At 50.3% G+C, this 15,009-nt stretch overlaps 5 protein-coding genes across 5 annotated transcripts; 4 read left to right on the top strand and 1 right to left on the bottom strand.

Annotated features, from left to right (window-relative positions):
• Positions 1–3,244: 3,244 nt before the first annotated feature.
• Positions 3,245–7,054, top strand: N7489_001258 (pentatricopeptide repeat protein; the record flags this gene model as incomplete). The annotated part of the gene is made up of 1 exon (XM_056707013.1): positions 3,245–7,054. The coding sequence occupies one exon, from the start codon at positions 3,245–3,247 to the stop codon at positions 7,052–7,054; it is 3,810 nt and encodes a 1,269-aa protein (XP_056571315.1).
• A 302-nt stretch (positions 7,055–7,356) lies between these two features.
• Positions 7,357–9,805, top strand: N7489_001257 (pyridoxamine-phosphate oxidase PDX3; the record flags this gene model as incomplete). Its single annotated transcript, XM_056707012.1, is given in 7 exon segments — positions 7,357–7,366; positions 7,403–7,485; positions 7,496–8,486; positions 8,545–8,808; positions 9,099–9,210; positions 9,331–9,424; positions 9,569–9,805. 7 exon segments carry the CDS (start codon positions 7,357–7,359, stop codon positions 9,803–9,805), a joined length of 1,791 nt encoding a protein of 596 aa, XP_056571314.1.
• A 276-nt stretch (positions 9,806–10,081) lies between these two features.
• N7489_001256 (putative salicylate hydroxylase) lies at positions 10,082–11,617 on the bottom strand (the record flags this gene model as incomplete). Its single annotated transcript, XM_056707011.1, has 5 exons — positions 10,082–10,534; positions 10,590–10,671; positions 10,732–11,047; positions 11,102–11,268; positions 11,319–11,617. The coding sequence occupies 5 exons, from the start codon at positions 11,615–11,617 to the stop codon at positions 10,082–10,084; spliced, it is 1,317 nt and encodes a 438-aa protein (XP_056571313.1).
• A 471-nt stretch (positions 11,618–12,088) lies between these two features.
• On the top strand, positions 12,089–12,649 carry N7489_001255 (uncharacterized protein; the record flags this gene model as incomplete). The annotated part of the gene is made up of 1 exon (XM_056707010.1): positions 12,089–12,649. One exon carries the CDS (start codon positions 12,089–12,091, stop codon positions 12,647–12,649), a length of 561 nt encoding a protein of 186 aa, XP_056571312.1.
• An 802-nt stretch (positions 12,650–13,451) lies between these two features.
• N7489_001254 (uncharacterized protein) lies at positions 13,452–14,597 on the top strand (the record flags this gene model as incomplete). The annotated part of the gene is made up of 1 exon (XM_056707009.1): positions 13,452–14,597. The coding sequence occupies one exon, from the start codon at positions 13,452–13,454 to the stop codon at positions 14,595–14,597; it is 1,146 nt and encodes a 381-aa protein (XP_056571311.1).
• Positions 14,598–15,009: the final 412 nt, after the last annotated feature.

The following is a 15,009-nucleotide window of genomic DNA, read 5'->3' as shown; positions in this document are numbered from 1 at the left end:
TTCGCGGGGATATTGACTGGGGTAGAACTACCTAGGTATGTATCAGGAAAGTGTACTCCAATTCCATAAGCACCTGATCTAATAGCATTATGTAACTATAGTTACGACCCCCGGGTTCGAGTTGTCTAGTTGATTTTCACCAAAAAAACTTCAACGTCCAAGTCGAGACTGGGTTCGAATCGACACTGGTGCTCTCTGAGTGTGTTGTAGTGATGTGCAATACGGTCCTATATTCGACATAGATATAACGAGAGATTTTCTGCTATGTATGAATGAGAAAGATGGAAAATGGAAGAATGGCTAATTGTATCGTAGGGCGTGTGCCGCGCCTTCTCTCACTCTCTCCACCTGACGATCACGTTGGGGCACGGAAATCGATCGACACCGCGGGTCGTGTTCGACCATGTGGAGTTTCAGTATATGACCCACTGACGTCAGATTGGCACCTTTGGTACCATATGGTAGGTTATAGAATTTCTGTTATGTTAACTGAGCAGTCTACGGTGTATAACATGAAACGATTGATGATGTGGGGTAGAGTGGCATTATATATTGGCACCGGGTGTCCTTATGGGTTGCCTTGGGATATATCCATGTAGGTACAACATACAGCAGCTCTGCTAAGCGGCTATGTTCTGCGGTTCTATCCGCCATATATATACATAGAGTAGGTGACTCAGTTTGGGGGCTATACTCGCAGGTAAGACGAAAAAGTAAGAGGAATTTACTGTCAGGAGAGGTACTGGATGGGAGATGCCGTAGTGCATACACAGTGCAATATGGATTGATATTGGCGAAGAAGTAAGAAGCTAGACGTGGAAAACAATGTGTAATCAAGAGGGCCAAAGAAATGTCAGTGAGAAATGCCGGTGGATAACACACATGTGAGATGGTGGCTAAGGCTAAAAAGTGGAGAGGGGAAAACGTGGAGAGAGATAAAAATTGTCATCACCTGGATTGACAGGCGATCAAAACGGCACGCCAGATGATACGGAGGCAGGCAGGCACCAAGGCTAGCGGTTTGATGGACAACAAATACAATCCAAAAGACCAACCCGCCACACCAAGGTGTCCGCCATACCAGGCCAGGGCGAGCAACGATCTATAACACGCAGAGCCTCAGTCAAGGTATGCACTTACTTTCAATATCCCTGACACCCTAGTAGGCTCGCTTAACTTCCACATCGCTGCTTTACTTTGACCTTGTATATCCCCTGCGATGCACATCCCATCAGTATCAGGTGCGCTAGGTGAACGACGCACCCATGTATATCTGAACTGGGATACGTGCACAGAACACGGAGCTAAACCTCCGTCTACCGATGCAGAAGCTCTCCCATAACACGGGCTTGAGTCAAGCTTGCTGAGACTGGGAGGTAATACCCGCAGATGCGAACTACCATTGGAGGGGAGATAATGCACGATGCAGTCCAACCGCACCCAAATTCAACTCGTTGAAGATATAAGTGTGTGTGGAACATATATAAATCCACGCAGGAGCACTTGTCATTGTTGTTTGTCTGCACTGTTGCGTGTTACGAGTCTACACCAAGCATGATATCTGTAATTCGTTGAGAGGCTGGAATGGTGTCTATGATAATTTCGTCCTAGTGAGAATGGCTCATCATCAATGGGAGTCGTCAACTCTCGTCGGCAAGCACATCTTACCTGTTAGCATGCTCTTCGACAAAACAAGCGAGGCCTCGTGCATCCCTTCGATGATGAGGCCAGATGTTCAAATACATCGGGCGCTCGACCTGGATCGTCATACCGTCCTTAGTACCTGGGGAGACAAGGATGTTCTTGGACAGACCCATGCAAACTCACGGTGTTCTTCATCGATTATTATTAGTGAACTGACTTTGGGACCTGCTTTCAAATACTTCGATTCTCTGTCATAGAGAATAAGCGTCATGTCAAAGATACGAATCGTTTAGAACCAGGTAGATTAGCTCGTCGTTTGAGCCTGAAAATCACCCAAAATCGGTCTACCAGGACTGGACTGGTGTTACCCTAGGGAATACCCCATTGGGAACTGGACATCTTCTAAGCCACACTCAAGACCAAAGTCTCAATTTTAGTGGTTAGGGTAGGTGCTCGGTCACGGGTGTGAGATCCGTATAAGATGCCAACAGCCGAAGAAGTCCGATTTTGGGTGTTTTCAGACCCAAACAAGGAGTCAATGCACCTTGATCTGCTGTCGACCATGTCGAATTAAAACCGCAAAGCCGATATGTCATGTGGGAAAGTGCGCAGAAACCCTGTTCAGAAGCCGGAGAATCCAAAACCCCGGGGGTCCACGGGTCCACGGGTTGGCCAGGTGGTCTCCAGGTTACAAATCAAATCAAGGGCACATATTCGCTTCTTGACCGCCTGCAAACTTTTATTCTTTTATTCTGCCATTCCGTTAAGTCCGAGTCGGCCAGTCGGGATTCCGAAGGGTCAACGGGGAAGTGACAGAAGTTCCGAGAAAAGGAAAAACAAGAGAAAGAACCGGAAGAAAAACGTGACTCACTTCCAGGGACCCCCCTTTTTTCCAAGGTTTCAACGGAATAGCTGGATGCTGATTGGTGTTTTCATATAGAACTTCGATTGAGCCACCTGACCTGTTTGACGTTTTAACTCTCTCCGTATTCAGCCTACTACGGCTGTACGGAGTACGGCAGTACTCGATACTTGGGCTTGGTGTATTCTCGAGATGACCCGATGGGATAACCCCCCACGCTACAGGGAAGATCTGATACGCCAGATACAATGCAGTCATGTACCAGTACAAAACCCCTAAAAGACTTCCAAGGTTGGATACATACATACATAGTAAAGAGGAATGAGGCGGAGCAAAAGCTACGTATGTTGTATGTAGATTTTCAAGCGGAGTCCGAAGAGGATTCTCCGGAGAAGATCGGCCCTAACAGCCTGGCCCACTGTGAAACTCCATCTCCTTCCAGAAACCATATGTAATATTATTATTTTAGCCCCCTCGTTCTTTTTTTTCAGGCTTCCATATTCTCTCTCACTCTCATTTCTGGCCCTGTCAACAAACAGGTCCTTCTAATACTATTCTCTTAATTTTGCCATTTGCGCGTTCATTGGCGACAGGCTGTCGTCAAATGAACCTGCACTTTCGCTATTATCTTGAGTGCAAGGTAAGCCCTGCCAGAGCACGTGAGAATGATTCATTGACACTGACCTTTTTTTTGCCCAGCATTGCCTCTTTGTTCTAAAGAGGTTCCCCGTCAGATAAATGGTTTTCAAGCCATTCACCCACCTCGCGCGCCAGAGTTTCACCAAAGCCTTTACTCATGGCTACGCTCAGTCCGTAGTCGCCGCGTCGCAGTCGTACGCGTCGACCACCCCCTTTAACCAGCTCGCCGCCCAACCCGCCAAATACTCCCGCACAACCCAATTGCAGAATGCTTTCTCCAATGCGTCCAGTTCATCCGGTGCTGGTGCCAAGACAAGCCAGGGAGGATCTGGAAATGGAGATCTCGGTCTTGCTGCCTATTATGCCGCATGGCAGAACGCCCAGCAGACCGGTGATGACAGCGACTGGACCCAGTTCGAGTTCAAGCGCCGTATTGGCTGGAAGCCATCAGCGGAGGAGGCCGACAACGTCAACGAAGACCGGGCTGCGTCCGATCTAACTCCCCCTCACCCTACCAAGGCTGCCGTGAACGAGGATGTTAGTGCCCAAGTGGAGGCTGCTGTGGCACGTGAGATTCAGATCCAGGAGGAGCAGGCACAGGCCGAGGAGGCTGCGCTGGGGACAGAAGCGAGTGTTGAGCCCACTGTCGAGGAGGTTGCTGTTTCGGAAGGGGTCTCTGAGGCCACCCAGATTGCATCGGATCGCGTTGTGCAACTGGTCAGCTCGAAGAACTTTGCTGAAATCCCCGCTGCATTCGAGACTCTGCTCCGAGACGGATTTACTCCGACTGTCGGGGCGTATAATGCTCTGCTGCTCGCTGCCATCCGTCTTCACCCTGATGCAGCTCAGGCCATCCCTAAGGCCCTCGATGTCTACTCTGACATGCTTCGTCGAAGGGTAATTCCCGATGAAGATACCTATGAGACTCTCGTTCAGCTTCTGGTCACTCGGGCTCACGACATTATCAAGGCCAAGGATGCATTGGAGCAGGAGCGCGTTCGCTTCGGTGGTATGGAAGAGCCTGGCAAGTTCATGCTTCAGTCAAGTGAACTAGAGCGGGATCTTCTCGCCGAGGATACTTCCCTGTCCATCGCTGTCAAGCTCTTTGATACCGCCACGGCCCGACACGACCGACTTGTGTTCCCGCTTGAGATGTACCGTCACCTTATCATTGCCTGTGCCAAGGAAGGTAAGGTGGAGGATATGATCCGGATTTACGCCCATATGGAATCACAGAAGATGACTCCGCATGCCACCATCTTCCCATCTATGATCACCGCATTTGCTTCCACGGGTGATCTCAAGAGCGCCGTTGAATGTTATAACGAATATCGAGGGCTCGCTGTCTCCGATGACAGCGGCATCTTCAGTATCGTTCAGCGCCAGGATGGTCAGGTCTACGCGGCTTTGATCCGCGCTTACCTCTCCTGTGGTAAAGAAGAGGGTGCTATCCAGTTCCTTGATCGCATTCGTTCTTCGTTCGACGAGGTAATCGAAGGTCGCCAGGACCGATGGTCTGCAGTGGAAGCTGTAATTATCGAGGATGCACTTGTGCAACACTCGCTCAACGCGGGAGATTATAGCAAGGCATTGGAGCAAGCCAAAAATCAGTTGCATGATGAAACTCGGAATCAGGCCATTTCTCGCATCTGTATTGCTGCGGCCGATGCGGGTGATCTCCCCACCGCTTCTGAGGCTTACGATAGTCTGCCCACCGCACCTGACGTACGACAGAACCCAGCGATCTCACTGATGGCCCTTCAAGTCCGCCGGGGCGATGTTTCGGCTGCCCGTTCCTTGTGGATCATGCTGAACACGGTGGGTCAGGCAACCCCGGATCTGGTCCAGCCGACGGCTATGTACACGGTCGCTCTCCTCAAGAGCGGAAATGTCGAGGAAGGTCTTCACCAGGCCCGCCACATGTTTAAGCGTATCCGCAGCGCCGCCCAAGATCAACCCGCTGCCGTCGCCAACCCCATCAGAGAACAGATTACCGAGTCACTCCATCTCTTTGGTCGCATCCTCATGCAGTCGACCGCGGTTCTCTCCCCTCAGTCGTCTATGACACTGTTGTGGTCCATGCTCGAGAACGGTGGTCTAGTGTCTCCTCTGGCTGAGCACGCTGTCGCTAACCTTGGCCCCATCGGTATCTCCCAGCTCAAGGCTGCCGACCTCACCCTGGCACTCCAAGTCCAGGCTGGCATGCTGGTCAGCAGTGGTTCCATGCTGTTTGATGTCGCTCATCCCGTTCGCTTTGCACATATGCTTGATGTCGCTCTGTCTTCTGCCCTCCCTCTGGACCTCTACACCACTGGCCTCGTCGACCAGGCTGTTGCCAAGCTCTTTGTAAGTCGCCCTGATGTCGTGAAGAAGTGGCAGGATTATCTGGAGGCTGGCTCCCAGACCTCCGTTTCGCCTTCTCAGATGTTCCTTTCATCTGAACGTCAAAGCCCCGTCTCTATGGCGGAGACCTCGATCACCACTCCATCTGCGGCTCCCGAATCGTTTGATCCTTATGCTCACGCAACCGACTTCCGCGGATCCGCCATCATCGCTGAGGAGCTTGAGAAGACTAGCGGACGTGCCGAGACCCACCTCAATGACGCTCTGGCTCGTCTGAACAACATGCGCCGCATTGGTCGCCACCCGCGCTACATCACCTACGCTAAGCTGATTACCGCCGCGGCCAAGGCTGGTCGCATGACCCTGGCTCACGACATTCATAACATGGCACGGATTGATGTTCCCCTGGATATGAACTTCAGCGTTGTCAAATACGGCTGGGTCTCCATTCTCGATGCCATGGTTGCTGCTTGCCTCACCCTCGGCGACCGCAAGCTGGCTGCTCAATACCACCAGGAGCTTCTTACTCTCGGTTCCGCACCCTCGGCCAACACTTTCGGCTTGTACATCACCACCCTTAAGGAGTCTACCAAGACCTTCGACGAGGCTACTGAGGCCCTTAAGGTGTTCCACCGTGCCGTCGCTGAAGGCGTGGAGCCCACTTCATTCCTGTACAACGCGCTAATTGGCAAGCTGGGTAAGGCCCGCCGTATTGACGACTGCCTTGCGTACTTCGCCGAGATGCGTGCCAACAACGTACGCCCGACAAGCGTTACCTACGGAACCATTGTGAATGCTCTCTGCCGTGTGAGCGACGAGCGCTTCGCCGAGGAGATGTTCGAGGAGATGGAGTCCATGCCCAACTACAAGCCGCGCCCCGCGCCTTACAACTCCATGATCCAGTACTTCCTCAACACCAAGCGCGACATCAGCAAAGTCCTGGCCTACTACGAGCGCATGCAGACACGCAACATCCAGCCCACCCTCCACACCTACAAGCTTCTCATTGATGCACACGCCTCCTTGGAACCAGTGAACATGGCCGCCGCCGAAGCCGTGCTAGAATCCATGAAGGCCGCAGGCCACCAACCGGATGCCGTGCACTACGCCTCGCTAGTGCACGCCAAGGGCTGCGTCCTGCACGACCTCGCTGGTGCGCGCGAAGTCTTCGACACCGTAATCTCCGACCACCGTGTGCGCCTCCAGCCATGCCTCTACCAAGCACTTTTCGAGTCAATGGTCGCCAACCGCCGCGTCACCGACACCGAGGAGGTCGTCCAGAACATGCTAGCACGCAGGGTCGAGATGACCGCCTACATCGCCAACACGCTGATCCACGGCTGGGCCGCCGAGGGTAACGTGACCAAGGCCAAGGCCATCTACGACAGCATCGGCATTCAGAAGCGAGAGCCCAGCACCTACGAAGCGATGACCCGTGCATTCCTGAGTGCCGATGATCGTGCCAGTGCCGCCACCATTGTCCAGGAGATGATGTCGCGCGGATACCCTTCGGCGGTGGCTGGCAAGATCGTCGATCTCATCGGTGGAGCTTCCTCGTCTCTCTAATTTCTCTTGACTATAATTGTGACCAGGTGATACCCATTTAATGTTTGCCTACAATCTCTCTGCCAGGGCTGGATCCCTGTGTTGGGATATTCCCGGTTCGGCGTCTGCAGGGCGGCAGTTGGATATACCTGGTGGGATATCTATTCTTCGTTTTTGATTCATATTTTGGCATCCAGCGAAGGTTCGGAGTTTATTTTGGCGATCAAAAAGGGCGTGCATTGAAGCACTGTATACCATTGTGATATCTTTTGTCCATAGACACATCTCAACTCTCACACAGCGTTTTAGACGCAAAATTCAAAATGAAAAAAAGTGAATGAGTATAATATGTTCTCTAGTTTTTCCTAGTCTTCTTAATCTTGTATATCATTTTCCGAGGAAATGGCATGACGTCTCGGAACTTCCCGCTGAAACCAAAACATCCATTTTATGTTCCTATAGCTTCCAGCTTGGACTTTTACCTCTTCAAATCTCCAGCAATTGGGGTTTTGCTCATTACATTCACTCATTGTTTTAATGCAGACTCGTTTGCCTTTCACCATCCGTTCAGCAGTTGACTCATTCCTCCGATTTCCCCGCCAACCCCGCCAACTTCGATATTCCTCAACCAACCAACCTAGCAATAGCAAACCAGAAATGGACCAAAATGAACACCCGGCAGATGCCCACCGGCGTCCGAAGAAACTAATCTGTAAGTCTAGTCTACATGTCAAGCCATCCCTCTTCACACAGATCCGATCAAACCGTCCCCATACCAAACCCCAAGCTAAAAACACCACCCCCAAAGTCGCACCAGGCGACATTGCACCAACCTCCACCGAGCCCACCCCAGAACCCCAGGCCCAAGCAGCCATAGACCAAACCGCGGAAGCCCTCCGCACCTCAACCTCAACGCCAAACTCGACAACGGAAACCGAAGTCCTCTCGAACGCCGCGCGCGCACACCAATTCGGCGCAAACCCACCCCTAACAGTCTCCCAAATCCACGGCACAAACCCACTTCACCAATTCAACACCTGGTTCCACGACCCGCGACTCCCAGCCTCATCCGCCCCAGAAACATGCACTCTATCAACAGCCTCCCTACCCTCAGGCCGCGTCAGCGCGCGTGTAGTCTACCTAAAAGAACTCGACGAGCGCGGCTGGGTCGTCTACAGCAACTGGGGTAGTCGGGAAGGCAAAGGCGGACAAGTATTCGGGCTCAGCGAGAGCGATACCCTCGGCGCCATGCCGGAACCAGACTCGGAGCCAGCGGTGACGTCTGAGATCGGGTCTGGGAATAAATGGGGCGCGCTGACGTTCAGCTGGGCGACTGTTGAGCGGCAGGTTCGTATTGAGGGCTTGCTCGAGCCGCTTAGTCGTGAGGAGAGCGAGATGTATTGGCGGACGCGCGAGCGCGGGAGTCGGATTGGGGGTTGGGCAAGTTGGCAGAGTAAGGTCTTGTGGTCTGCGGAGCCGGCGCAGCTGGAGGCGAATCAGCGGAGGAAGAGTGTGGCTAAATTGCAGGGGGGCGTTTGATGGGGACTCGCTTGTTCCGGCGGATATCGATCTGACGGATGTTGAGGATGGGCGGGCGTTGCTAGAGTCGAAGGTTAAGGAGATGGAGGAGAAGTTTGCCGGTGTTGAGGATATTCCCCTGCCACCCTTCTGGGGTGGTGTGAGGCTTGTGCCGGAGTCTGTCGAGTTCTGGCAGGGACGGCGGAGTCGTTTGCATGATCGGTTCCGGTATGTGCGTGTTGAGGGCGAGGGGGAGGGTGCTAAATGGCGGCTTCAGAGGCTGTCGCCATAGAGGTAGATAGAGATTAGTTGCATATATACTGGTATCGTACTTGGACCTCCAATTAAACAAGTGCCTCGACCTTGATGTTTCGCGATTATCCATATCAGCCTATCTTATCACGATCACTATCAGTCTTGGCACGCCAACTCCTTCAACGTCACTCCAAGATACCTAGCCCTTGAGTTATACACTACTTGGATATAGCTTGCAATCCCATATAAAAAAGTCCGATATACTACGGGATATACAGTTATTTCTGAACAGCCATGTCCACCACAACGCCCCAGTCAATCCCCCAATCCTCCACATCCCCCTGGATTATCCTCGCCATCACGAGCGGCGCCTTCGCTGCATTGAACGGTGTTTTCGCGAAATTGTACGTGAACAGTCTATAACTCAAGGAACAATCCCCCCCATACATATATAAGCTATGTATAAGCTTTAAACTATACGCAACAAGCTATACGCGTGTAACGTTAACGTTAACGTTCCACAGAACCACAGACAACCACACAACGGCCTTTGCGCAATCCCTCGCCCACCTCTTCGGTCTTGATTCATCACCTGTGATTGAGATGCTCACTCGAGGGGTATGTTTGCTCATTTCCCTCTTTATACCTGGACTATCCATATTCCCCAAGCCCAAGCCCAAATATTATCCGTCTACTACAACGTACATGTACAACTATGTGTATCAACCCTGTTTTTGCTATAACTAACAATATCTATTACAGGCCTGTCTTGGTCTAAACGTCCTCTGCAACGTAATAATGTGGGCGCTTTTCACGCGCGCGCTAACAGCGGGCCCTTCGACAGTCAAAGTCTCCATCACAAATACGGCGTCGAATTTCTTGGCGACGGCGCTGTTTGGGATGATTGTTTTTCAGGAGGCTGTTGGCGGGCTTTGGTGGTTGGGGGCTGCTATGATGGGGGCTGGGTGTATTTTGGTTGGGATGCGCGAGGGGGCTTAGCTTTTGAGTTGGGTTTGAGCCTATATATAGGTTGATTGGACCTAGAATTATTTTGGAGACTTTTCATAGCCTGAGATCTTCGAAGACAGTTATACGGAAGGAGTAAGAGGGGTTGTAGATTCCTGGATTTTGATGTTTCTTTGTGTCTGGGTCGATACTGACAGAGTAGGAATAGTTCGCTAATCTTAAATCTTGCTAGAAGAAACGGTTGAAGCTACGACGATAGGTACGCAGTATCATCCGTATAGCTAGTATCTATCACCACATGATGTGCACTTAAAGTGTCAATCTCCACTCCTCAAAGACCCTTTCGCAGTCTTCCAGCACATTTAAACCAAGGGTTTGCCCCTGTCTGAAGGAAGACAGCCATGTCCAATCGCTCTTCCAGGTAACTCCTGCATATCCCAACAGGAAATCTCGAATCCTTTGCAAAAAGCCATCCGGGATGTGAAAAAGCTTCCGATTCATGACAGCTCCTTGAACATTTCGAGTTGTGCGTGCTTTCCGGCATTTTTCGTAGAGAGCTAAAACAGCAGCTGTGAGGTCTCGAGCCGAAGATCGCGTCGAGATTGACGGATCACTTCCAGTGTTTCTAGGATCTAGATAATGAACATGCAATAGGCCAATAAGCTTGCCAATGACTGCTCCGTCTTCGACGGCCATCGCAGCCCCTTGTGCCTGATATGGCAGAGTCGGGTGGCAGGCATCACCAAGTAAAGCAACAGATCCCTAGTGAGTCCTAGTTAGCAAGTTCGCGATTGGAAGCACATAGTGATATACCGACCTTGGTCCACGATTCTAGCTCGGAGAGATGTGTCAATTTCCATTTGTATACCGATGGCACGCAAGAAACCAGCTTTTGCAATCTAGAATGGCGAGAAACGTATCAGTGGGCAGTTGGAGTTGACTATTCCAGGGCTGCTTACGTTTCATCCCAGTTGGCATAGCTCTCTCGCATCTCCTCAATATCCCCCTGCTCTCTACGAGAGTCCAGAGATAAGTTATCGGGTCGCATGAGAACAAGATTGAACTCCTTTCCATCACGGAGGGGGTAGAAAATAGTATGCTTCTCCGGTCCTAGCCAGCTTGTGACCGCAGTTTTCTGACATAGTCCATTTACTTTTTCATCTCCCAATGCCTCAAGCTGCTCTCGTGAAAAGGTTGCTCGGTAGGCCATGTCGCCCGTTGGCACTGGAGAATTAGGAGATCCAAGAACAGCCTTTCGGACCGTAGACATTTGGCCTTCCCTTGTCAGAGATACTCGAATATATAGCCGACAAAAAATATATAACGTACCGTCCGCGCCAATTACAACATCTGCCGATATGCATTTCCCATCGGCGAGAAGAACGGCTGGCTGCTCTGTGTAAACATCCTCTACTTCTGCCCCCAGTTGAAGGACCACCCCAAGTCGGATTGCTTCATCAAGAAGGATGCGATGATAATCCACCCGATGAATAATTCTGCACAAGGTGAGAGTCTGTAAGCACAAGGGCCAGGCTAAGTCACGTACATCCACGGCACCCCGAACTCCTCCGCGATATCGTCCCCAAAAGGCATTGATCGCAGAAGACGACCATCCTTGTACCTCCGAAAATCTACTTGTTGCACCTGGCTTCCTTGCTCCAGTAGCTGGGGAAGTAGGCCAAAGTCGCGCATTATCCTACCGCCATTTGGTGGGATCTGGATGCCTGCTCCAACTTCGTGGACTTGGTCGGACCGCTCGAGAATTTCCACGTCAATACCTTCGCGACGACAAGCAATTGCACAGGCTAGGCCGCCTAGACCGCCGCCGACAACGATAACCTTCATGCTCCCTGTTGATGTCAAAGTGATGTTCCTTCGACTGCGTTGGGTTCCAAATTAGGACTAGTGGGGGTTCTGATTGTGACCACCGTGCAGCCTCGTATGCAGACAATATGTCTGATCCATGGATGTGTAGAACTTCAGGTGTAGTCCAAGGGTGACACACTCAATATGCTGTGTCATAAGACTTGCTTGAGCTTGTCAACTCGGAGATGGAAGTCATAAATTTTGATCGAATTGTTGACTTGGGGGGAAATAAACCGGGTCACCCTGGATACCGCCACATGCAATATCAAGGACACGACCTTCCAGAGACATCAAGCAATCAACGCAAGCTAATCCGTTGTGTGTTTTTGATTGGAAAGTGGCCTGGACACAGAGTGTGACAGCACGTGACTGGGCGATTTCCCTACGAGCAGCCCATCTCGGGTTCTTTCACTAGACAGCTCTTCTCGCCAATATCTGGAAACACACATAATGCAGTTATTCACTTGGCCTAGGTCACATCTTCTCGAGATTGGCGACCAAACTTGGTGCCCATCGTGGCTTCACCGGCACGAGCAACTGGTTCTCACCCAGCTGTGGAATCTCCGAATTCCCGGGTGGAGCCATGGAAACCTTGCGAAGCAGGCATGTGCAGTGTTCAAAGGGCACCTGGAAGATCTTTCCTCGTACACAGTTCTGGACATATGCGCCGGTGCCGGTGGGCCTACCCCAGTCCTCGAATCAGAGCTCAATAAAGAACTCGAGTCCGAAGGCAAGGGCCCTGTTCAGTTTGTCTTGAGCGATCTTTATCCTCATATTGGAGAGTGGGAGCGAATATCGAAGAAACAGCAGAATGTCACATATATCGAAAGCCCGGTGGATGCTCGGGCTGTTCCTCGAGTTGCAGCAAGTTCGAGAAAGGAGTGTCGGATCTTCAATATCTGTTTCCACCACTTCGGAGATGAAGATGCAGCGGGAATTCTGAAAAGTGCAATCGAGACTGCTGACTCGTTTATGCAAGTTATTGTTCCGTTAATACCATCTCTTCCATAAGCTAATTCGATTTCCTGCAGCATATTCGAAGTCACATCACGCGATCTCTGGACTTGTCTTTGCTCGCCATTGGTCTTCTTTTGGACTTTCGTTGTAACTCTTGTTTGGTATTGGGATTCGCCAATCCATCTCTTTTTCACATTCGTTCTACCCGTGGCACCCCTGACCATCTTCGTTGATGGGCTGATATCCTGTCTCCGAACCCGCACCGCAAAGGAAACCTGGCAGCTACTGGATCAGCCAGATCTTGACCTCACCAACTGGACCTTTCACAGTGGGAAAAAGGCTGTTCAATTTCCATTCATCACTTTATATTACCACATCGGCATTAAATCATAACAGGGAAATTGTTGTGTTCATCTAGCTTTCTTTATACTATTTTCCCCTGAACATCTGCCTGACAACCCCAGCCTTTGTCCAAATCACTCTATATATACCTTAATATACCCTCCTCTTTTTTTTCCCCTTTTATTCCGCCTTGTTTTATGACCAGCTGCTATGTGTTATTGTTACCCTATGTCATAGTTTGGTAATGGGGCTATATATATATAGTTAGGCCCATGTGATTATGATGCCGTATATACCGAAAGAGGCAGCGGCCTTAGTCCATGTTTCGCTTTTATACTGCCTTTCCTCAAGAAACCGTCGAGTTCCCAAAATAAGACCGGAGCTTAGATCGTTATATACCTCCCATTATCCTCCAACTATCATTCTCTTCCATATAACCATCTTTCACCCAACTATATCTCATTCACTTCCTACGAACTTCTTCCTTATCAAATCCACTACTTGTCAGTTCAGTATGGGCATCCGCATATCCCACATGTCAGGTATTCACAGCCTCCCAGTTGAGCTACTGGCAGACATCGCCAAATTTACCGAGTCTCCTGCTCTATGCGCTTTTCGGCTCACCTGCCGAGCGATGTACCAGAGTAGCCTTCATCATTTCGCACAGACTTTTGTACACACATTAAAGACCGACCTTTCACCAAAGTCACTTTCGCGGGTCAAGGAAGCAGCCAACGATGAAATATTTTGCTCCTGTGTCCGCAAATTAGAAATCGTCAGAAATTCGAAAGGTTGCCTGGGACCGCTATCCCCTGATACCACCTCAAAAGGAACATATATCCAAGCATGGCGCGATGTAATGAAACGCTTAGTGAACTGCCAATCTTTCGAGCTGCGCAACTCAACCTATACAACACCGAAAACCGGTGGCGATGGCATCACCCTTGACGAAGCCACTGGCCTTATTCTCGAAGCCATAGCTACCGAGCACATTTCGATGGAATCTTTCTCAATCAACATTATGAAATACAGAAGCAGAGCCCACCAGGATAACCTGATGCAATTTGGTATCACCACTTTTGGGATCCCGGCCTTTTCCCATCTCAAGGAACTGAGCCTTGCAATCCCGGATGCCGAGTCTGGGACTATTGATTGGATGGCGAAAACGATCCAATGTGCCAAATCTCTCAAAAAGCTGACGATACTTTTCAGCTACAAGTGCGAATCAACGTCACTTCTCTCCCAGCTTTCATCGGTTGGGTGCTTGCCGGAACTTGAAGAATTGACTTTCTCACGCATGTCATTGGAATCTTCGGCTGCTTTGGCCATCTTCCTTTACAGTATTCAGAATTCTCTTCGTCGTGTGACTTTTTCCTTTTTGCAACTCGAGTTTGGAGGCTGGCGGTCTATTCTCCGCGAGTTGGGTGGAGGTGTGTACCAGCTTGACAGTGTGAATCTGCATAGTGTACTTGAAATGGATAAGCCCCTGAGCTTCCGGAGGATCCCAGAATACCAACTTGCAAAAACGTCTCTAGACAAGAGACTATATAGTCCATTTCAGTTGAGTTTCATTGACCAGGAGGACTTGGACTTCGGCTACTCGGGTCCGGCTTTGCAACAGGTTTTACAGAAAGTGGCTACATTTGCAGAGTTAGCCTAGGATGAGTCGATTGGATCTTTTGTTGGTCTTACCAATGTAAATAATCACAGTCAGCCCAACTATATCAATACCCTTGATTAAAAGAGCTCTTTTATGTTCTATCTTACTAGTAATCTACCTACTACATACGAGCCATGTCTAATATACACCTCAGTTGAGCTTCAAACCAAGAAAAAAAGCTATTTCCAAAGCTGTTTCCTAGCACCACTGGCGGATCGCGCTCAGCCAGCCATCGAGCGTATCCTTCGGGTAGTCGAATTGAAAGCACTTCGCGTCGCTACCACAGGGGTATTATTCCGCTTTCATTTTCATGAGGAGAGAAGGGAGTGATACGGATGATGAGTCTACAAAAGCAATAACGCATGCAAGGTGACTATGGTGTCTTTGGAAGCGAGCAGGAGAGAGATCAAAT

This window comes from Penicillium chrysogenum (assembly GCF_028827035.1).
Source record: "Penicillium chrysogenum strain IBT 35668 chromosome Unknown utg000001l_segment0_segment0, whole genome shotgun sequence".
Classification (NCBI taxonomy): Eukaryota; Fungi; Ascomycota; class Eurotiomycetes; order Eurotiales; family Aspergillaceae; genus Penicillium; species Penicillium chrysogenum.
This window is presented reverse-complemented; position numbering and strand designations above follow the sequence as displayed.